Source organism: Toxotes jaculatrix, chromosome 7, assembly GCF_017976425.1.
Source record: "Toxotes jaculatrix isolate fToxJac2 chromosome 7, fToxJac2.pri, whole genome shotgun sequence".
Lineage (NCBI taxonomy): Eukaryota > Metazoa > Chordata > Actinopteri > Toxotidae > Toxotes > Toxotes jaculatrix.
Genome location: NC_054400.1, coordinates 11258747 through 11280223, shown reverse-complemented (window position 1 = coordinate 11280223; position 21477 = coordinate 11258747). Strand labels below are relative to the sequence as shown.

The following is a 21477-nucleotide window of genomic DNA, read 5'->3' as shown; positions in this document are numbered from 1 at the left end:
ATGCCTAATCTTACTTGTTAATCTGTTTTCTTTATCTTTGACAAACAAAACAGTAACAGAATAGTCTAACTTGAAAAACTGTGCGCCAAGTGCAACGAGAAGAATTGGTGCCGTTCAAATAGTGGTAACACTCACTTTTCCTGTTTATTACACTTTTTGTTTGACGTTAACTGGTGAATTAAAGCTGTTTGTGGCATTGATATTTGAAGCATCCTCATTTTTCTTTTAGTCCCTAAAACTTTTGCATAGTACTGTAGGTTGTGAGAAAAAAAACGTTTACAGCTTGTCTCGCTTACTTACTGACAGCAATGCTGAAAGAAGTTATAAGTTTAAAATGTGTTTTCCACCATAAGAAATAGAGCTTAATGAATTATTGTTTCTCTTATGATCAGAGTTTTAAAATTAGCTAGACAAAATAGTCAACAGAATAAGGCGTAGGCGAACAAAACAAACATTTTTTTTTTAATTTAACCTTAAAAAAAAAACCTCACACACTCGAGATTACCTTCTTTTACAGTTATTACGATGATTTTTGGCCTCTACAAACATCTTGCGCATGTTGCAGTCTTTACGGTAATCGTGAAGGAAATCCCAACATGTGATTGGATGAGTTCTTCTACACTGCGCGAGTCTCTTCTAACCACCAACAGTCTGCTGCATCTGTGGCTGCTGTCAAGGGACGAACCAAGCGGTCAGCTCACAGCAGTAATACGGAGAACTCAGCGAGAAATATGCTTAATAAACAGTAAACTTTCCAACGGAAGGAACCGCAGTATTATAACATTCAATAGCAGGTAAGTCGACCCGTTTTTCTCCAGAAAATGGAAAGTCATCTTAGAAGTTCCCGTTTCTGAGCCAAGAATCACCGAGCAGGCGATGGGGGGGGGGGGGGGTCGTCTGAATGAATGGCAGCATGTTAAGTCATGGGGCTAAAAAGTGTTTCTCTTGCAGTAATGTGTCAATTTAACAGACAGTTACAGACATTGGGTCTGCGGGCTTCTCTATCGTTCATAAGTTCGCTGAAACTGATGCTCAAATAACAACACAGCTTGTTCCGTTTTATTGTTAGTTCTGAGCTAGCTAAATGCTAGCTTGTAGCAGTTGTTAGCGGCTTTTTCTATTAGATTGCTAGGCTAAGTCGTTAGCTTGCCACTGTAGGGAATTGGAGTGACATGCCCATCAGATTCCTTCTCTCCACTTTCATCTTCTAACAGAAGATGTAAGTAGTAATAGCACGAGATAATATCTCTTACATTTTATTAGTTAAGCACTATGAAAACGGGAAAATGTGAATCACTGTCAGCTGTTGAATTTATCAAACTGGAACAGCCCGTCAGTGCGACCAGTTTGTTAAAATTGCCAGCTTTATCTATAGATAGGCTTTGATGTTCAGTGACCAGACACTGGTATTAATGAATCAACAAGATGAACAAGTCTGTGTGTCAGAGAGAAGGGAATAATTACACCTGTCAGTAAAGCCAAGCCTACCCGTGTAATAACTGTGATTTATGACTGTTTATCCATTTGAGGTAACATAATTATACTAATACTCTGTAATATTGCTTAAATTACTTTTGCTTAGCAGTAGTATTCTCTGATTCCAGTAACATTTATATCAAAGACCATAAAAAGTTTAGACAAAAGCATATGTGTGGGTATGATTGACTGCTTGTTAGGCTAATGGAGGATGTGTGTCTAAATAAGAGAGCACAGGCTTTCTGTTGTTAGGTAATTTCCTAAGTGATTGTTATTACATTATGCCTGCTTCAGTCAATACAGCCACTGTCTGCACACCATTTGTTTCTATGTTAAGAGAACTTCCAGACCCAGTAATGCAAGACTTAATAGTCTGGCTAGACTGTATTAGTTTGTGTCCTGTTTGCCTCATCTGTTAAGAATAAGTCTTTCTAGGAACCCTAATGAGATATGTGAAGTAAAATGTCCAGTTTTAACAGGCACTGAGTTATAAATTATTAAGCTGTGGCCAATAAACGTGAGGTGCAGTACTTGTGAGTATGTTGATTGGTCAAACTACAGCCTTGTCAAGATGCTTTATTTGCAAGGAGATCCCAGAACAAGCATAGGATCTCTGTAACCCGCTTACCATGATTTTGACTAATGGTGAAGACATCCAAATGCATAACTCTTGGTGGGTTGGTTGCCTGCTTTTATGAGCTATTTGCATACAGATACAAACAGTCCGGATTAGCTTTTGGCAGTGGAAAGTGTGTGGGCAGTGTATTCACGCTAGTTGTTCCAGCATTGATACAATGCTAGGTCATTACTGTTTTTGTGCCAGAATTACCTTGCTACTTGGCAGACACCAAAAGTACAAAACAAGCAATCGCAGACAGCCTTAGCCTGTCTGATTCCCTAGAGCTGCCATGCTGATAAAGTTTGGAATGAAATTAAATGAAAAATGATTGAACAATTTCCATTACAAACTGATCTCATCTTAACTTCTGAGACTTTACTTGTTGTAGAAATAAGTAGCAACCAAAGGTGTAATGCATCAAGGGTTTTTTCCACTTATCATAGGTGCTGCTCATGCAGTCTTCTGTTTTGGCCCAGGCTTTATTGCTGCTTTCTAGGCAGTGTTTCCTGGATATGGGATTGTAAGCCAAGACTTGGCCAGCTGGCTATGCTTGTAATTTCTTTCATCTGGTATTTTGGCCAAAGAGAGGGACACATAATCAGACCACAGTGCTTCCTCTGATTCTGTTCTTGAACAACAAGTACATCACTCCTGTTGTTAGCCAAGAAATTTTTGAGGTCAGTGGTACTTCATAAACTGCCTTAGTAGCTCATCAAAAGTAAATCAGCCTAGTGTGATTAAACACAGCAGTTGGCATAAAAAATAACAGTTGGAAGCACTATTTGATGTAGCACAAGTGGCATCTTGCTTGAATGCTTTTTTTAAATATATTTGTCCATTTATGTTTTCTTGTGGTTTTGTGTGGGTGGTTATGGCTATGATAACATGGGTGGATGAGCAGGAATAGTGGAGCGAGGAATGGAGGAGGGAAGGAAAATGTTGACAGATGAGTGTCACATATGAGTGCTATTTTCACATCACATTAACTGGCCCTAGGTTTCTTCTTTTGCCACCTGAGCTCAGCTTCATTTTGTTTTTGCATTTTGCCCATTTTTCTGTTTCGTCAGCCTATAGGTTTAAAACATTAAAAATAAGACATTGATAATTTTTTTTTTGTAACAGCTGAATGTAGTTGACAGTTGTCTCCTCATGTATCTTGAATTTCAAAAGCAAAACTTCTTTTAGAGATCTACTATCCTCAGTCACTAAACTACAAGGAACAGAAATAGAAATTGCATGCCATAATGCTCATGTTGCTGTTCCCCACATAACTTGCTTACAGGTCCAGTTGCATTTCCTCCAGTCTGGGTTTTGACACTAAAGAAGGTCAAAGGGAATTTGAGCAGGATAGTAAAAGTTTAGCATGTATAACTATTGGGTATAATCAATATTTCTGCTACATTTCTTCTGTGGTCTGCTTTGCTCTTTTTGTAACACAACGTGGGTGACCTTTTGCTATCACCAGTAACTATCACTTAGGAAATCTAAAAGCTGCTCTTAATTATCCATAATGTACAAAGGTGTATTAGAGGAGTAAGTGGCCTCTTTCTACAGCCACCACAACACAACACAGCACAACACAACACAGCACAATATAGCAGCGAACCACAGGTCACATGCATGACATAGCTCTTACAATGACGATACTATTCCAGGCCACCATAGGCAGCTGAAAATAGGATAGTGGCCTTAGTGTGAAGTGAATTTGCAGTAATGTTTGCTTGTTGATGTGGCATCATTTTAGGAAGATTCTGCAATCAGATACCATTTTGTGTATTTCTATATGAGCTGATAAATCCTTCACTTGCAAAATAGTAGAAATTATTCTTTCATTCAGCTTTGCTCTAGGCGCTGAAGTGACGTGCCACAAATGATTTCTGTGATTGTTAGTTGGAATCTTGCCTCCAGTCTGTGATACATGTTATCCGCCTGTCTTCACCATCTTTGCTTTCTGTCGGCTGAGGCCGCCATTATTTGTCTTGTTCCCTGTCTTCATGTGGCGCTCGCTGCGAAAAGGATTATGACAATCTTACAAGGCTTTGTGTCTCAGATCACACACTAAATCACAGATTAATGACCAGCAACTGCTGTCAGCATTTGTAATCCTTGGCTGTGGGACTGTCCATGCACACAGAGTACATTCATAGGTTTTTATGAATAAGTATGTTTCAGTAAGTCAACAGCCTTCAATTTGCTGATAGCATAATGTTGTACCAAGGTGTGCTAACGGTGTGATGATGTCATGTGTAAAGGTCGTGGTAGGTTTTGATTGTCAGAAGCAATAAGTCTAACAACCCTTTGACATCAAGGAAGAGTTTCACATGCATTCATACCATAAAGATTCAAATTGACATGAGTGGATTTTTCTTATCTTTCAATCTCATGCCCAGCCAACTTTAAGAGATGGTAATAAAATGTTTGTTTTACAGTTAGGACCTCTATGTACAAAGTACAATCAAAGTTGCAAGTTTTGTACAACCTATTAAGTATAAAAACAAAATCAAATCAAAAACCTGGTAATATTCATAAACCCATAACTCGCTACAAGTGACTTTTCCACTTTCTGTTGTAGTCCTGCCAAACGGGAAGAAGAAAATGGGAATAGACAACTATGTGCAGTTAAGTTTTAACTCCGTTTCACTTTCTTTTCTCAGCAGATTTCTACCAGTGCACCTTCCGGCCCAGTGACTGTCCACTATGTTGTCCAGGTTGAGGACAACCTGGTCCCTGAGGCCCTGTGTCTCTGTTTGCAGATGGGCACACACCAAAGAGAAGGGCAAGCCCCTCATGCTCAACCCTCGTACCAACAAAGTGAGTGGATTACTGAAAATGTGTGCATGTGTCAGCACTGAAACACACACAGTGGTTAAACAGATGGCAGCTTTATTAACGTGTCTAGCAGCATGTCAGCCCATTTGTTGAGATTCATGCCAGTCATGTTGTGTTATAAAGTAGCATACTTAAGCTTTATTATGTACCAGGGTGGAAAATTATTGTAATGTATGACATTATGATAGTCTTTGGTTACTGTGTAGAAAAGAATACAAAGAAATTGACTGCATTTTGAAGCCACAAATACACATCTTTTTCCATTTTTTTAATCCCCTGACACTCCAGCATCTCCTAGTAGGTGTCAATATCTCTGTAGATATACCCCAGGATAAAAATAGCAGAAAGCTGTGTTGTAGTGTGAAGAATAGGAACTGACTCTGGTATGTTTGCACTACCTTTTCCTATATCTTAATGAACACTAATATATTTCTATTTCTGCAGGGTGGTAGAAATTTTAGTTGATCCCTTAAATGTAACATCTCCACAAGAATTAAAATCTGTCAGCATTCGCATGTAGTGATCACCAAATATAGTGACTTAAAAAAATTAACCCCATCATTTGCGTATTTGCTGTTTTATAGCAGTGTGAACTGTTACATAACCAACAACAGGTGCTACATAAAAACAAGAAAAACCTGCTGTCAGAGCCAAAGGTTTTCCAGCAGCTGGTTGGTGGCTGCTGTTTATTTTCCTCTGCTGCCTGACTTCGTCTTGCTTCTAACACTCGGTTTAAATTGTGACCTTAAGGGGATGGTTTTCAGGCGTATAGGGTGCTTAATAAATTCATTATTTCATTTTAATCTGTAAAAAGCTCAATTAACCCTGTAGTGTCTTTACTAATGCTTTAATTACTAACAAGAAAGTAACACGATTTTTTGTTTTTGAGCCCTTTGACTTACAAAAGAATTGCTGAAAAATGCCAACATAATTTGCTTCCTAAAAGTCGGATGATAGCTTTGTCATTTTTCATTGAACAATTGAATTTGTGGACTTGACAGAGAGTTGAAAAATACTGGTTGAATTGAGTTTCTAACCACATCTTCTGGCACTAGTGGGTGTGGTCATTAATGTCTGTCAAATCATTGCCAAAAAAGCCTTGTATTTGCACCCGTTTTTTATTAAATTTGGGGCTGTTTATTTCTGCGTGTAATATTTTATATTTCATTCTACTCATTCTGTTTATTCCAACTTCTTTTTAGTTTGTGTTGTGCTTCATGTAAAGCATTTTGGACCGCCCTGTATTTAAAAGGTGCTGTTCAAATAAACCTGCCTTGCCGTGCATCTGTAACCACACCCAACATAGCTGTCCCTTCTGCATTACTACAGTAAGATGGGGATTTCAGCTGACAAAAAAACCCCATGGGTTTTCATCTGGTGAAACCTGCTTTTATAATGTATATTCAGTACCCATTACAGATGAGTATCACATTGTTTGGTTTCCTGCGAATGTCGTTGTTGATTCATGCTGTGTGTTATTTGGCTGGAAGGGGTTTCTTTTCAGGTTTTTCTAACTAGTAAAAGTTACAAATGACATTTGTTACACAAGCCTGTGGCTACTTGAAATGACATGATCTCGCTCTGTGCAGGCTTTTGCTAAACTTAGAGACTAGACATTTTGTGCTAAATATAGACATGCCATCCTACATGTAAAGTGGTCACAGGCTAGCTGGCTATTGGTCCTAGAGATACTGTGCACACAGCAGCTACATTCATATTGCTCTACTGGCCTGGTTCCTAGTTGTAAGTTTTATCTAGTTTAGAAACATATTTGCCTATCAAAACCGAACCAAGTGTGAAAGGGTTTTGAGAAGGTTTCAAGCCACAGGCTTTTTAATGTTTGTATTTTGTGAGCAGTTTTTTTCTGGTCTTGACATCTACTATGATGGCATTTGAGCTCTTAAATTTCTTCTAGCCTTAAAAGTCATTGTGTTGATTATGTATTCCATCTAAAACAGTTAAATACTGTACAAAGCAAGACAAAGACAGCAGCTTGGTAGTTATTCAGAGGAAGATTATTTGCCAGAGCAGACGTGCGTCAGCAGACTTCATTGTCACAAGTCTCATACTCTCTCTCTCACTTACTCACCATAGCTAAAGGGTAAAGGTCATATTTTGGGAATGCATTGTTTATTGTTTCGCCCTGTCAGCAAAATAAAATCAGTAATAATTCCAACCAATGATTTCTTGTCCAGTGTACACTCAGAAGTTTTGAAATGTCATTTAACTGTTCAAATTACTGTTTTTTTAAACCTGTTTGAATCACTCAAAGAATTCGCAATAAATTCTAAACCACAATCTGAACATATAAAGCCACAGCTCAACTTTCAGTTCAAGCTTAAGAGAAAAAAAAAAAAAAAAGGAAGAACAAAAGCTAGATATTGGAGGTTTGCAGTGTGTTGCATAATGTTGAGAGGAATTGAGTACTAGAATTGAGTGAAATGAAATGCTCCATCAGCATGACTCAGCATTTTGCCAGGGGAGCCCCCAGCTTTCGTCGCTCTCACAGAATAATCAGCCCCTTCTCCAGCCCCAGATGTGATGGCTTCCATGTGTTACGCCCGTATTTCATTCAGGGCTGGGCTTATAAACCCACATACACACTCTCATACACTGGAGGAACATCAAAACACTTTGCACCCCTCTCTTAACTCCCCCATCCTCTCCTTTATAAACGGGTGTTTCTGCCTAGCGTATTCCTCATTGGTTTTTCAGAGGCTACTCCCCTCTCTTACCTCCTTTTCTTCCTTTCCCCTGCCTCAAGTTTTTTTCTCCCGCCTTTCACTCAGGTACCATTTTTCCTACTAAGAGTCAAAAGGTCAACTCTCTGAGGGCTTATAGGTAATTCAGTGCGCCCTCTGGTGACAAACTACATAACACTTTCTGCAGCAGGAGTACTTAAAATGGGTTCAGTCAAAAATATTATAATTTTTGCAAGACCACCTCCTCAGTGGAGGAACAGATCTTTTGTCAACTACAGGGCACCATTTTATGCCTGCGCTGCATGTTTGACTCTAAAGTCACCAAAGTTAAGGTTTCCCCATTCATTTCTCACTTTGTGTGTGTGTTTCTCCCCAGGGCATGGCTTTCTCCCTACAGGAGCGACAGATGTTGGGGATACATGGTCTGTTGCCTCCCAAAGTTGAGACTCAAGACATTCAGGCCATGCGCTTTCAAAAAAATCTCAAGAAAATGACTGATCCCCTGGAGAAGTAAGGGCATATTTTGCTACAGAACCAGAAAGTATAGCTGCAAAATGTGCCTCTTTGTACTGATTTTAAGCATTTGTTACTAATAATAATTATCTCCCTGTGTGTGGTTTAACTTTTCCTAATTTTTCACCTTTTTACATACAGGTACATCTACTTGATGGGCATCCAGGAAAGGAATGAGAGGCTTTTCTATAGGGTGTTGATGGAAGACATAGAGGAACTGATGCCGATAGTCTACACTCCCACTGTAGGCCTGGCCTGCACACAGTATGGACACATCTTTAGAAGACCCAAGTAAGCATGCATGAAGGCTGTCAAGAATTAACTCCAAAAAAGCAAAACTAAGTTAAAGGGGACTTTTTTGCTAATAGTCTGAGTCTTTAATGTATATTTTACTTTGGTGAGAGTTATACTGTACCTGTAGTGCCTGTAACAATTAATGCCTATTGTCTGCATTGCCCCCTGCTTGGCCTGATGTACACAAAAGAGTTCCATAAAAAATGTAAAGGATTTTTCTGGATAAAATATTTATATAAATATATTTGCTTGTAGTCAGCTACAATTTTGTTTCTCTCACCAGGGGCTTGTTCATCTCCATTCTGGACAGAGGACACATCCGCTCCATCCTGGACAACTGGCCAGAGACTAATGTTGCGGTTAGTACCTGAAAATCTCACCCCAGTAACATCTTTTCACCTAATGTCTATATAATGGTGGAAAAGAGACTGTGATATATAGAAGAAACTGTGATATATAAATGTTGAGATAATCACTTTTTGGTGAACTATGAATAGATCAGAGTTATAAGTATCACAGTAAGTCTTGTTAACTGATCCATTAGTTTACATTTTCTACACCTGGCTAAGGTCCAGTTGAGTATTGCTCACAATTGAGTTCTTGTGAAATGTTCATTTGCAATCTTGCTGATTAATGTATTTGTTTTCCACCTCTCTGTCCGTGTCTCTCTCGCTTTCTTTCTGTAGGCAGTAGTAGTAACTGATGGAGAGCGTATTTTAGGACTGGGGGACCTGGGTGTTTATGGAATGGGAATCCCAGTTGGAAAACTTTGCCTGTACACTGCCTGTGCCGGCATTAGACCTGAGAGATGTCTGCCTGTGGTGATAGATGTTGGCACAGACAATGAGGTAGGAAGGCTTTGTGTATGTTTTCCGTTTACTCTGTGTGTGTGTGTGTGTGCAAGTTCTTTAGTGAGAGAGGGAAAATTATGAAAACTGTAGATCTTCCTCACGTTTGTCATATTCCTCCCATCAGACTCTCCTTAAGGATCCTCTGTACATGGGCCTGTACCAGAAGCGAGACCGCTCTCAAGCCTATGATGATCTGATTGATGAGTTCATGGAAGCTGTGGTGGACAAATACGGACAGGATACACTGATCCAATTTGAGGACTTCGGGAATCACAATGCCTTCCGCTTCCTCAGGAAGTACAGAGAGAAATACTGCACCTTCAATGACGATATCCAAGGTTCATATATAACCCTTCACACAGATTTTCAAGTTTTACTTTGTAGTATGTTATATGTATATTGGAAAGGTAATTTCACTCTGTTAAATTATTCTTGTCTCTTGTGATTACCTGCCTTTTTAAGAGCACATATTTGAGGACACCAAATGAAAGATTTCATTAGAAATTTTATTGTTTTCTCGCTAGATAGGTTTTCTACCTTTGAGACTGCTAATGGCTGCTTTTCATTTCACCATGAAAATACATTTGCTGAAAATTTTGAATTAAATAATCCATTCCAATGAACATATTGTGACCTCTAAGACATGTTGCTGCTGCAGGATAATGCACTTGCAAGCAGGGACAATTTAGAAAAAACTGTGTTTGTTACCTATAATTTAAACCAAGAAGACTGAACATCAAGCATAATATTATATACTTTAAAAAATAATTAAATGGATGGATCCACCTTACCCTCCTACCTTAAAACAAATAGTAACAAATTTGTTGTCTTCAAGGCAGACTTCATTGTTTACTGTTCTGTTCTGCATATTTCCAGGCACTGCGTCTGTAGCCCTTGCTGGTCTGTTAGCAGCTCAGAGAGCCGTCGGCAAACCCATCACTGAACACAAGGTGCTTTTCCTAGGAGCTGGTGAGGTGAGCTAACATTTATTCATTAATCCGTCAGTCTGAGTTCTCTTGGTTTTGTCGTTTCTTGCCTTTTTTTCCTTTTCCTCTTCAATTTGGATCATCAAAGTCCCACATATTAAAATATGAAAATGGGCCAATTTGTAAGACTGATACTGCCCCCTACTGACCTGAGCTGGCGATACAAATAAGAATTGATTGTCCAACAATAAGAATTTAAAAGAATCAAAACTGTGAATAAGGAGGACTTGCTTAATCATTCTCTAATTTAAAATTAAGGGTTAAAGTTTTGCTGTGTCTACACCGTCTGTTAACTAATGAGTTCATTTTCTCCATAGGCTGCCCTTGGTATTGCCAATCTGATTGTTATGGCCATGATGGAGACGGGGATGACTCAAGCTGAGGCCAGAAAAAAGATCTGGATGTATGATAAACATGGCTTACTAGTAAAGGTTAGTGTTTGCGTCACAGACATTAATGAATAGAACATACATTACATGTCTGTGTGGCTTCCTGTCTGGCTCAGTGTTTGTACAGTGTATAATTGGTGAACAGTGGTTTTTACGATATTATTGATTTCTTGTTGCCACCAATGTACTGTATGTGACTCTAGGGCCGACCACAGGAAACAGACACCAATCAGGAGGCATTTGTCCATGACAGTCCAGGGAATGTACAGACCTTCCTAGATGCTGTTAACACCATTAAACCCACCGCTATCATTGGTAAGGAACTGGTCATTTCCTGCATTCATGTAAATTTAAAGCCTTTCAGTACAGTTTGGAATATACATTTTTTTGTTTGAGTCATTAATCAAGAACCAGCAAAGGAAAGGGTTTCACCTCTCAGATACTGTTGTTGTGATGTTTTGTTTTTTTTTTCCCATGTGGAAAATCAGATCAGGTTAACTAAGTAGATGTTTGATGTAGATTGTTATTATTATTACTGTTGTTATTGTTGTTACGACTTTAGCTGAATAGTCTTAAATCAAACGGTTTAATAGTAGATTGTAGCTTCAATTGTAGTTTACAAGTCAACGGCATCTATTGTTTCTGTTGCCCACTTTCAGGTGTGGCAGGAGCCGGACGTCTGTTCACCCATGATGTCATCAAGGCCATGGGAACCCTGAACGAACGACCAATCATCTTTGCCCTGAGTAACCCAACCACTAAGGCAGAGTGCACGGCAGAGGATGCCTACACACTCACTGATGTACACAGTTCTTTTTGTTTGCCCTTTCTTTCTGTCTTTAAGAGTTCCTGTGCTGTCAAATCACCATTGCTCTTTTGATTTTCTTTGATTCTTGTCATCATTCTTCCCCTTTGTTTTCTGTCCCACAGGGTAGATGTCTTTTTGCCAGCGGCAGTCCATTTGGTCCTGTGACTCTGGGTGATGGCCGCGTCTTCACTCCTGGACAAGGGAACAATGCTTATATCTTCCCAGGTGAAGGGAAAAGAAAATTGAAGTGATGATGACTTTCAGTAGTCTGTAGTGTTAAGAATGAACAAAGCCTAGTGTTTAACTTTTTACAGTGATCGAACTGTGGGAAAATATCACTGACTGATAAAACTATATTCAGCCTGTTGTACAACTCATGTTGTTTGTACATTGCAGGTGTGGCCCTGGCGGTGATCCTGAGTGGAGTGAGACACATCAGTGACACCGTATTCTTAGAGGCTGCCAAGGTCTGAAGTAGTACTAGATACCTGTCCATTTCATCTTTAAACTTGCCCTCACCCCATTCTGCATTTTCCTGCTGACTCTGTCTTGTGTGCATATGCTCTATACGCTCATCTGAACTCCCTTTAACCCTTTGCTGTCTCCTGTTCCCTCTCTTTCTAGACTCTGGCATAACAGAGGCTTTTAAAAGGCTGATCCTGCTTTGCACTTTTTCCGTCTGTGTTCCTCCCTCTTTTGCTGGCCTGCATTTGACTTCATAACACTAACCAATGCAATCAGTGATGAAGATCACAAGATGCTTTCCTGCCAGGCACTCTGTTTAATATTGAGGACAATGTTATTTGCATGGTGTTAATATTAGTAACAGTGATTTCTATCACTTGACCTAACAAGTCTTATTTCTCTTTTATCTTATTAGCCTTATTTTGTCTCATGTTTCTTAATCAAAAGCACAAACATACATTTATAACTATGCATGGTGGTGGATGGAAAACAACAGGGAAACATGCTGTATATACGTAATAATAATAGTTCTCATGTCTGTGTTGTTTGTTCCATAGAAATTCATCTTTTTTTTTTTTACTCCCTCCAGACTCTTTCAGAGCAACTGACAGATAAAGAGCTGGAAGAAGGCAGACTGTATCCTCCTCTTTCCAACATCAGAGAGGTTTCTGTCCAGATGGCTGTCAAGGTAAGTCTCTTGAAAATGATCATTTCTATTGCTAGCAAAACTAAACCTGTTAATGTTTATCTAAACTTTAACTGTTCCTGCCTAAATTTAACTTCTTCAGTTATCATCTGATTTTCCAAATCTGTGACCCTGATGTACCAGAGCCTGGCAGACTTAATAAGCCACAAATTTAAGCTAGTTAACTTTCGACAAATTCTCAAGAAAATGTTCTTTTAGGACACTACTCTGCTGCCTGGTCAGATTTGGTTCTAGTTGCTTTTCTTTTGCTCTTTGTCTGTGTACTACTTGTACCTGCCTCTCAGTATTAGTCAGTACTAAACTTTGTCTTTTTCACTACAGGTGGTGGAGTATGTCTATGCTAAAGGCATGGCGTTCCGCTACCCTGAGCCTGTGGACAAAAATGGCTTTGTACGTGCTACTGTCTGGAACACCAGCTACGACTCCTTCCTGCCAGACACCTATGACTGGCCAGGTGTCACCTTCAGCCCCAAGACTAACTAGAAATAGAACAAACCTTCACTGTTCCCTATGTTGTAATGTCACTCTCTTCCTTTGTTTTCCATTTTACTCTTAATCACAGATCTTTCGAGATGGTCATAGTTATTTTAGTGCAAACGTGCTGCTGAAGAAAGCAGCAGTAACCCCATACTGCTTCCATGTCACTGCATTTGCACTAATCCAGTCTTGTGAGATCTGTGAAAAGGTAGAGTGGAAGGTGGCACTTAGTAGGATGAGGACATTTGAATGGGAAGAGCTGTTCTATCTTCACATTACAATTTTTTTATTCTTCTCGGCCTCACATGCAAACCTGCACAGACCTGGAGGGCCACCTGGAAAAAAAAGGCAGTGTGAAAATGTGGTGTCATTGCTGGAACCTTGAGATACATTTTAATTATCAAGTTTCTGCTTTGAAAAGAAAATAACAACAAGAAATAGTAAGTAGAATTTGGTGAATTGCAGTAAATTACCATTACATGTTCTTTATGATCATCATTCACTCTAACAGGCAGAAACCCAAATACCAAAGCACAAACAATAGGTAAATACTTAAATAGGCTTTGCTGTATAGGATTCAAAACACTGTAGAGACAATTGTCATTACTTAAGGTTAAAACGGATTTTTACAAGATAGCAGAGACTCTTATGATTGGTTTTGTGTCAGTATCTGCTATCTTTGTAGTCATACATAACTTAAGAACAAGTTGCCCTTTTGTTAAGAAATACCCTGTGCTGTTATCTTTGTCACCTATTTTAAGAGGAAGTTTTTCACTCCATAGTTAATGTAATGATGACTCTAATTTTATTATTTATTTTGTCGTGTACACTCCTGATGCTGAACTGTTAGTCTTTGGTTAGTACTGACAAACCATTTTCAGTCCACTTACTGCTAGTCTGACTAAGTGTGACTACTTATAAATTGCCAAACTTTATGCATAGGTTTTAACATGGACCTTGGGTTTCTGCATTGCCTTTTTCACGTCACGTGGACCTCTGGTGTCTTCACTGAACAACCAATTCCTGGTTTAAGACATATTGTTAAAGACTCCTTTCTAACCAAGTTTATATCAGGCCACACTGGTAACCAGCAAGAGTCTTGTAGAGCAGAGCACTAAAGAACTTGGTCTTTATGTGCAAACTTGGAGAAAAAGAGAGAAAACAATGCAACTTAGGGGAGAAACAAAGCATTTAAAGAAAGAGCCCTTAACAGAAAATTATGAGATTAGAAGGGAAATTAAATGAAATTTATGTCTAAAAACATTGAAGGAATCCTGCAGCTTGACAACACATCCAGCATCCACTCCAGTATTTTATTTGTTCAAATGTTTTTGTCACATTGTATTTATTTCTCTGATTTTATTTTGTTGTATTTTTGGGTGAGGAACCTTTTTGCTTAAATGTGACATACAAATTAATATAATCTGTACCCGAAATATTTAAGTAAACGATAGTATCAAATAATTGGTCAAACATTATTTCTAATTTAATTATAATTACCCTACATGCACTTTTGTGGAAACTGAGTATTTATAAAGTGGTAAATATGTCTGTGTGTGTTAGTAGGTTGGTGTGTGGGTTTTGTGCTGTGGAAGACACTCAACAGGACAACACACTTACAGGCTAGGCTTCTGTTCACTGTTCTTGAAGAAGTTGTAACAGTCAGATTATCTTTTTTAAAAAAACGACAGAGTTAAGCTTTGCTTATTTAATAAATCTGCTAGGCCTATATTTTAGAGATGGAAATTATAATTTTCTAGCCAGTTGACTCATGATTTACACTGTGAGCTACTGCTTCATTGTGATAAAGAAACTGAGCAATGCTAACAAGTCCGCTTTAACTATCTTGGTGTTTTACTAGTGTCAGTGGAGAAGCATTTTCTATGAAAGCAACTAACTACTTACTAGTCTTTTTTATTTGCACACACTGTTGTCAAGGGCATTGGTGTTATCTTCAATATGTTGAAACATATAAGCCACTGTGGAAATTTTAACCTCAGGATATTGTATTAGTACCTTCTGACCGCCTGCACTGAAGTGCCTGCACAGTGTTCAGTGTTTAAAGTCACTCCATGTTCCACAGTGTAGACCTCATATCATACTGTAGGCAGAGCTGAGAAACAACCAAAACAACAGCACTATGAAAATAAAAAATTGCTGTTTGTTTTGCACAAAACAAAGTAAATGTGTCGTATTCAATGTGCAGTTTTTTTTCTCTGATAGACTGCAGCTTCCGGTTATGAACACTTAATATATTGTCATAGGCAAAGTTTTATACTCCTACTCATAACTTTTGAAATAGTTTTATTTAAACTAAACTATATGTATATCAGTTAAACCCATCAAATGTTGTTTCATGTGTCTATCTGGTTGTTGTTACTGACTGTAATCGTCCGATGTGAGTTTTTATCGTGTTGTGTACGGTGACTGGTCTGCTCATGCGATTCCTGTCATTCCCATGTGGAAAATTTCCTCTATATTTCATTTAATTGTGCATTCATGTAGTGCAGCGTCCTTTGTGTTTCTGAAGTTTATTTTTGTTACACGGTAATATTGCCTTAGCATTTGTATGCAGAGAGCAGCATGTTTGTGCTGCTTCAGTGATATTAAAGTACAGAATGAAACCTATTTTACACTGGCTTCCTATTGTGCTGGTTTTCATTTTTTAAATTGTTTTATTTTATTTTTTTTGAGAGGGAGACTGATTCACATTTTTGGTTTAGTATAACTAGAATTAAAAAGGCGCTGTTATTTGTTCTTATCCAATTCTAGTCCTTGGATGGAGTTTTCTAGTCATGTAATAAGAAAAGGTTTTTATACTGAATTTTCTCTCTGTATTAATCAGTCATGAAGCAATCGATGACAAGATAAGCGGAGTTTCTGAATGATTTTTCGACTTTTGCATCTAAGATGTGCGTAAATTGTTTAAACATTAACTGAAACAATCTCAATGTGGAAGGCTTTTAATATGGAAATTTACGAGGAATCAACCTTAACTTGAACGCCTCGCCGTCGCTCGTCTTACGTCATTACGGTGAGACTGTGTTTACAGGGAGTGTGGCATACCTCTTCGGAGTGCTGATCAGTTGTAGACAGTTTCCACTGGCTTTCCTGTAACTTTGGGGAGGATGACCATGGATATGACTTTCCTCGGGACCGGTTCGGCCTACCCGTCTCCTCACCGCGGGGCCACGGCTCTGGTGCTGCGGACGGAGGGGGAGTGCTGGCTGTTTGACTGCGGAGAGGGAACCCAGACCCAGCTAATGAGGAGCCAGCTCAGAGCTGGTGAGTCACTGGAGCTCCGCTCTCGCGTTTAAACATTTCTAACCCGAAAACCAACCACGTAAACGTGAGTGGACTTTTGAGGCTTCTCTGTTCCTACCTTTCCAAAAGTAGAGTACAATATTTATGGTAATCGAAAGTCCACTTAATTTTAGGATAATTTTAAAATTAGTTTTATACATGTACAAACACATTTAAAAAAGTTAAAACGGTACAGTAATCTGAGTCTAAGTTGACATTTTATAATTAAATTCTTTACCCTGACCCTTTTGATCTCACGTCTTATTAAAAGTCTGTCACAGTCAAACAATAAATGCCTGATTTAATAACCATAAGACATTTTAGCCTAATTTATTTGCTGTATTTTAACCTAGTATTAGTTCTTTCTCTCCAAATTACTTAACTTTATTCAGCCATAACGAGTTTAGACAAATTGTCCACTGGACTCTTCCCATTATAACACCTGTTGTGTGTAAGAACATGTAATGTTTTCCTTCTCAGGTAAAATCACCAAGGTTTTCATCTCCCACTTGCATGGAGATCACATGTTTGGTCTGCCTGGTCTCCTTTGCACTGTGAGTCTCAACACCAACCCTGAGCCTCAGCAGAACCTGACCTGTGTGGACATCTATGGGCCCAGAGGCCTCCGGCACTTTCTCAGGGTGACACTTGGCCTCTCAGGGTCACAGCTCCTCTTCCCTTATGCAGGCAGGTCCAGAATATACAGACTGAGCTCTAATATCCACTGTGCAACATGTCACAGGCTTGGGAATGCACATGATCTAGAAGCTGACTTACAGACAATAGACAAATCAGCTTATACATTTTCAATTCACAGAAGAGCATATACATACATATACATGATATTTTATAAAAGAAACTTCCACATGACAATAGAAAATCATAGCTGTACGGCACGCAGTGCCTGGTCTCTACATTATTAGTTATAAGACACCTGTAAGACATTTTAGCCATCTTTAGTTGCTTTATTTTACCCCAGTATTACTACCTATTGCCTAATTTACTTTATTCATTTCTCATAAGTGTTTTAGTTGTTCTTTATCTAACATACTCTGCTCTGATCTCACCTTTACTATGTATATTTCTGTAGTACATGAGCTGGAGCCCACACCTGAACAGAGTCCAGAAGAGGGACAGCTCAGTCTGGAGGTATGTGACAGATGGTGGTGAAAACCATACCTTACCTCTCTACACTACAAGCTGCTGGACTAATGTTGTTTTCTGATAGAGGACACTGATGAGATTTGTGTAAATTTTTTTATAACTTCATTTCTTTACAACTCTCCTCCAAAAGAAGTAACTCTGACTTGGACCCTTGCCTTTGCTGTTTTGTCAAGCCCAAAACATCACACCCAATTCAGCTCAAACAAGTCTGGGTTGTGTTTTCACCAAACCCCAGTCTGAATGACCTCATCATATACTGTCGGGGAACTGCTGTCTCTCTCCTTCCCGACTTGATGAAGAAGAAGGATTCACTGAACCTCAAATTCGTCAATTTAAAATACACTTTATTCATACACCGTATATATGGGTAATTCAGATGCAGATATCTGGAGACCTGTGACACACACTGTACCTTCTGTCACAGATCTAAAGAAACAGTTCAGAAGAAGCCCATTATATATCGTAAGTAACACCCCCATTACACACCAAGAATCTGACCCCCTGAGTTCAATTACTTTACAACTGTTTACCCAGGCCTTTTGCAGTTTATGACCCCATTTGCAGGTCAACCTTGTATGACCTAGCACAACTGGCCAGACAATCAACAATTTAGCCTTCCTATGACCCCACAATACTGAGCCTGAGCCTGTATCACCGCTGAAGATTTTTGCACTGAGAATGTTTAACAAAATCCATGATCCTGTCTCACCAGTGACATACCTTAGTCTTTGCCTTTCTGTGAGGAAATGGAAGATCTTTACTTATCTTGCAACATTTTTTTCCCATTAAAATGTTGTATTTCATGCAACATAGGTAAGTGTACAGTACAGAATAGTACATGAAACACACCTACATTAACTCTAAAGACCCCACAGCTACTAAATCAGAATAATGATAATAAATAAATAAATATAAATAAAAGAATATATAAACATTTATCTTCTGGATTACAGCTGGACATAGTGGGATCTTTACACTTAATATACAAAATATTGCCACACCAAAATGTTCTTATTTCTGCACAATGCCACAGAGGGTGTATAAATGATATTTGGAGCCATTTTTCTATGTCAGCATGTCTAAAATATGAGCTTTTCAGGAACCAAAGAAATCTGCATTATTTTTAGCTCAACTTCAACTCTTTTTTTCCAGTTTGCGTGATGTGTTTTCAAAGTTCTTTTTGAAGCCTAAGTGGGGTTTTCTTAAACCAAAAAGGAGCCTGTTATCTTTAGCAATTTGTGTTGTTTTTACTGATGGGACTTTTCTCTCTCCAGATGACAGCAGAGTGTGGTCCTCTGCACCCACAGGAGCGACCGGGCAGGACAATCTCCTTGGATGTGTCCAGTGACTGTTATCTCCTCTTTGAAGATAAGAAGTTTGTGGTCAAAGCCTTCAGGTTGTTCCACCGTGTCCCTTCCTTTGGTTTTTGCATTCAGGAGCATGATCGCCCCGGAAGACTGAAAACTGAGCTACTGAAGGAACTAGGTAAAATCACTTTGTGTCCGTTTTTGTGTTATTTAGGCTTTGAGGTCTTACTAAAATATGACTTTTTTTGGCATATTTTGACGCCTTAATGCCGTATGACGTTTTTTATGACATTTTGAGGTCTTACTAAAGTATGACTTTTTTTTGCATATTTTGACGCCTTACTACACTATGACCTTTTTTTATGACATATGCACCTGCGGCTGCGAGGACACGCTGCCGCGGTACATTGATACTGCATTTTATAGGGTAAAAAAACGTTCTGACCACCGGCCGGGAACAGACCGGCCATTCGGGAAACCTCCCGAACCTCCCGATGGCCAGCCCGCTACTGTCTACAACATAATAGTGTATCAAAACAAAGATTGCCATAGCCCATATGTTCACCGTATGCCTTTAACAACAACAAATGCACCAAGAATTGCAGCGCTTTAAGTTAAGTTTTAAACTTCCTTGCCTTTTCAAAAACGTCCGCCACAGACGGAGTGGGCATGCTCGGAGGGATTTTCCATTTCTGCGCTGCATTCCTCTCATATTCAGCATGGCCATCGAGATGTTTGGATTTCAGGTGCTAAATAAACCCGACGTGGAGAAATTCTTTGCAGATGCACCCCCTCTTGAAATTTCGACATTACATGTTTTGCAAATCGCTATCCGTGTGTCAGATTTACTGAAATACGCCGCAGACATGTTGGCCTTTACAGACAAGCTTGTACTGGCCGCAGTTTTCACTTGCGTCATCACAACATCCTTTTTCGGCCGTGTTGTTTCGGTGATAAAAGTCTGGCCGACTATTCGGTGCATCCCCAGATATTATATCCAGAATTGGAATTCTGCTCAATTAAAATAACAAAAAATGCATACTTTTCCTTGCAGGTAAAGTGGAAGAAATTATTTTAACATACAAATGAAAAAAATATTAATTATATACCTGTTTGGCATTTATTGCAAAGTAGTGAAGTACACAGTTTTATTTCACTGAATGAATTTAATTCTGTTGGGAAATAATTTTAAGGTCTTGTGTTTCTGGAGTCTAAATTGCTCAGGAGTCACCTGGATTATTTCAGGAAAAAAGTGTCCTCCAAATGATACACGTGACTGGTCTAATTTTGTGTCCCTCAGGGCTGAAGCCAGGACCTCTCTACGGGCGTCTGAAAGCCGGAGAGTCTGCAACTTTGGAAAGCGGGCGTGTGGTGCTGCCCAGTGAGGTGCTGGAAGAAACCATTCCAGGGAGGAAAGTCTGCATTTTAGGGGACTGCAGCTCAGTTCTCGGGGTAGGACCAATGAGTTTGTGCAATAGAGCGGACATTCTGGTTCACGAGGCGACTCTGGGGAACGAGCACCAAGAGAAAGCGGTGGACCACGGACACAGCACGCCTGAGATGGCGGCGGCGGTGGCTCGGGCTTGCTGTGCACTGAAGTTGGTGCTGTACCACTTCAGCCAGAGGTACAAACCTAGTTCCCTGCAGAAGGAAGGAGACGAGGACGATGTTTCAGAGCTCAAGAGACAGGCCGAAGAAGCTCTGCAGGATAGTGGTGTGGAAGTGATTCTGGCTGAGGACTTTCTGACGCTGCCCATTCCTCTCAGAAGACCAAGGTAATGAACAACTAGCACAGGGGTCGGAAACCCGCGGCACATGTGGCTTTTTCATCCCTCTGCTGTAGCTCGCTGTGACTTTGGAAAATAAATAATGAGTATTTAATTTAAATGTATTTTTATTTTAGTTTGTTTTTCAAAATGTAATTCTAAATTTGAGGATTACGGTGATCTTGTAACATGTAACAAATAAAACATTAAATTAAAATTTTTTGTCGCTCAAAATATGTGTCACAACCGCTGCTGTGCGACAGCCGGTGGCAACATTTTCAGGTTGACAGCTGTCTGCACGCTCCAGTGCACGCGATAAAGTGATGACGGAACATAGAAGCAGACGGCATTTTTGGTTCGCCGTAGGTAGAAAATAAAATGTTTGGATTTTTATTTCATAAATACGAGGAGGACTCAAATACACAGTATTTTATTTCAGAATCAGAATCAGAAGCCTTTACTGTCATTGTACCAGAATACAACGAAATTATAGCAGCCTGGAAGTGGTGTTACCCCAATCTAATAAATAAAAAAGTATGTACAAATAGTATAAATAAAAGCAGAAATAAAAATAGAAATAGAATAATATTTATAAAAATAGAATAGAATAGAATACAAAGGTGCTGCAGTAGAAAATAAAATAGTGCAAGAAAGACAGAGCTAATATAAATATAAATATTGATTGTTGTTATTGCACACAGTATTACACATGGAGACAGTTATTGCACATAGAGACAGTGGAGTTCACCTGCATAGTGCAGTATATTGAGGTGTGTGTGTGTTTCCAGTTAGAAGTGGGGTGTGCAGTCCTGTAGCTGGAAA

At 39.2% G+C, this 21477-nt stretch overlaps 2 protein-coding genes across 3 annotated transcripts; both read left to right on the top strand.

Moving 5' to 3' along the window:
* Nucleotides 1-637: 637 nt before the first annotated feature.
* On the top strand, nucleotides 638-15748 carry me2 (malic enzyme 2, NAD(+)-dependent, mitochondrial). 2 transcript variants are annotated; one of them, XM_041042802.1, is made up of 15 exons: nucleotides 638-794; nucleotides 4753-4906; nucleotides 8003-8136; nucleotides 8281-8430; nucleotides 8717-8792; nucleotides 9120-9281; nucleotides 9409-9622; nucleotides 10161-10258; nucleotides 10588-10701; nucleotides 10863-10974; nucleotides 11319-11461; nucleotides 11590-11692; nucleotides 11864-11934; nucleotides 12522-12620; nucleotides 12960-15748. In XM_041042802.1, the coding sequence occupies exons 2-15, from the start codon at nucleotides 4793-4795 to the stop codon at nucleotides 13119-13121; spliced, it is 1752 nt and encodes a 583-aa protein (XP_040898736.1). In that variant the 5' UTR covers nucleotides 638-794; nucleotides 4753-4792; the 3' UTR covers nucleotides 13122-15748. The 2 variants fall into 2 exon arrangements, with proteins under 2 accessions (XP_040898736.1, XP_040898735.1); XM_041042801.1 differs by having other exon boundaries at nucleotides 4750-4906.
* Nucleotides 15749-16162: 414 nt separating this feature from the next.
* elac1 (elaC ribonuclease Z 1) lies at nucleotides 16163-20770 on the top strand. Its single transcript, XM_041041463.1, has 5 exons — nucleotides 16163-16400; nucleotides 16899-17105; nucleotides 17509-17567; nucleotides 18857-19067; nucleotides 20190-20770. The coding sequence occupies exons 1-5, from the start codon at nucleotides 16244-16246 to the stop codon at nucleotides 20666-20668; spliced, it is 1113 nt and encodes a 370-aa protein (XP_040897397.1). The 5' UTR covers nucleotides 16163-16243; the 3' UTR covers nucleotides 20669-20770.
* Nucleotides 20771-21477: the final 707 nt, after the last annotated feature.

What these genes read in the sequence shown, in the direction of transcription:
- me2 (XM_041042802.1), top strand. Translation starts at nt 4,793, where the DNA reads ATGTTGTCCAGGTTGAGGACAACCTGGTCCCTGAGGCCCTGTGTCTCT. An exon ending in CACATCTTTAGAAGACCCAA is followed by an intron (nt 8,431 to 8,716) that starts GTAAGCATGCAT and finishes TTCTCTCACCAG; the next exon opens with GGGCTTGTTCATCTCCATTC. An exon ending in ATGCCTACACACTCACTGAT is followed by an intron (nt 11,462 to 11,589) that starts GTACACAGTTCT and finishes TCTGTCCCACAG; the next exon opens with GGTAGATGTCTTTTTGCCAG.
- elac1 (XM_041041463.1), top strand. Translation starts at nt 16,244, where the DNA reads ATGACCATGGATATGACTTTCCTCGGGACCGGTTCGGCCTACCCGTCT. An exon ending in GCTCCTCTTCCCTTATGCAG is followed by an intron (nt 17,106 to 17,508) that starts GCAGGTCCAGAA and finishes ATATTTCTGTAG; the next exon opens with TACATGAGCTGGAGCCCACA. An exon ending in TGAGCTACTGAAGGAACTAG is followed by an intron (nt 19,068 to 20,189) that starts GTAAAATCACTT and finishes TGTGTCCCTCAG; the next exon opens with GGCTGAAGCCAGGACCTCTC.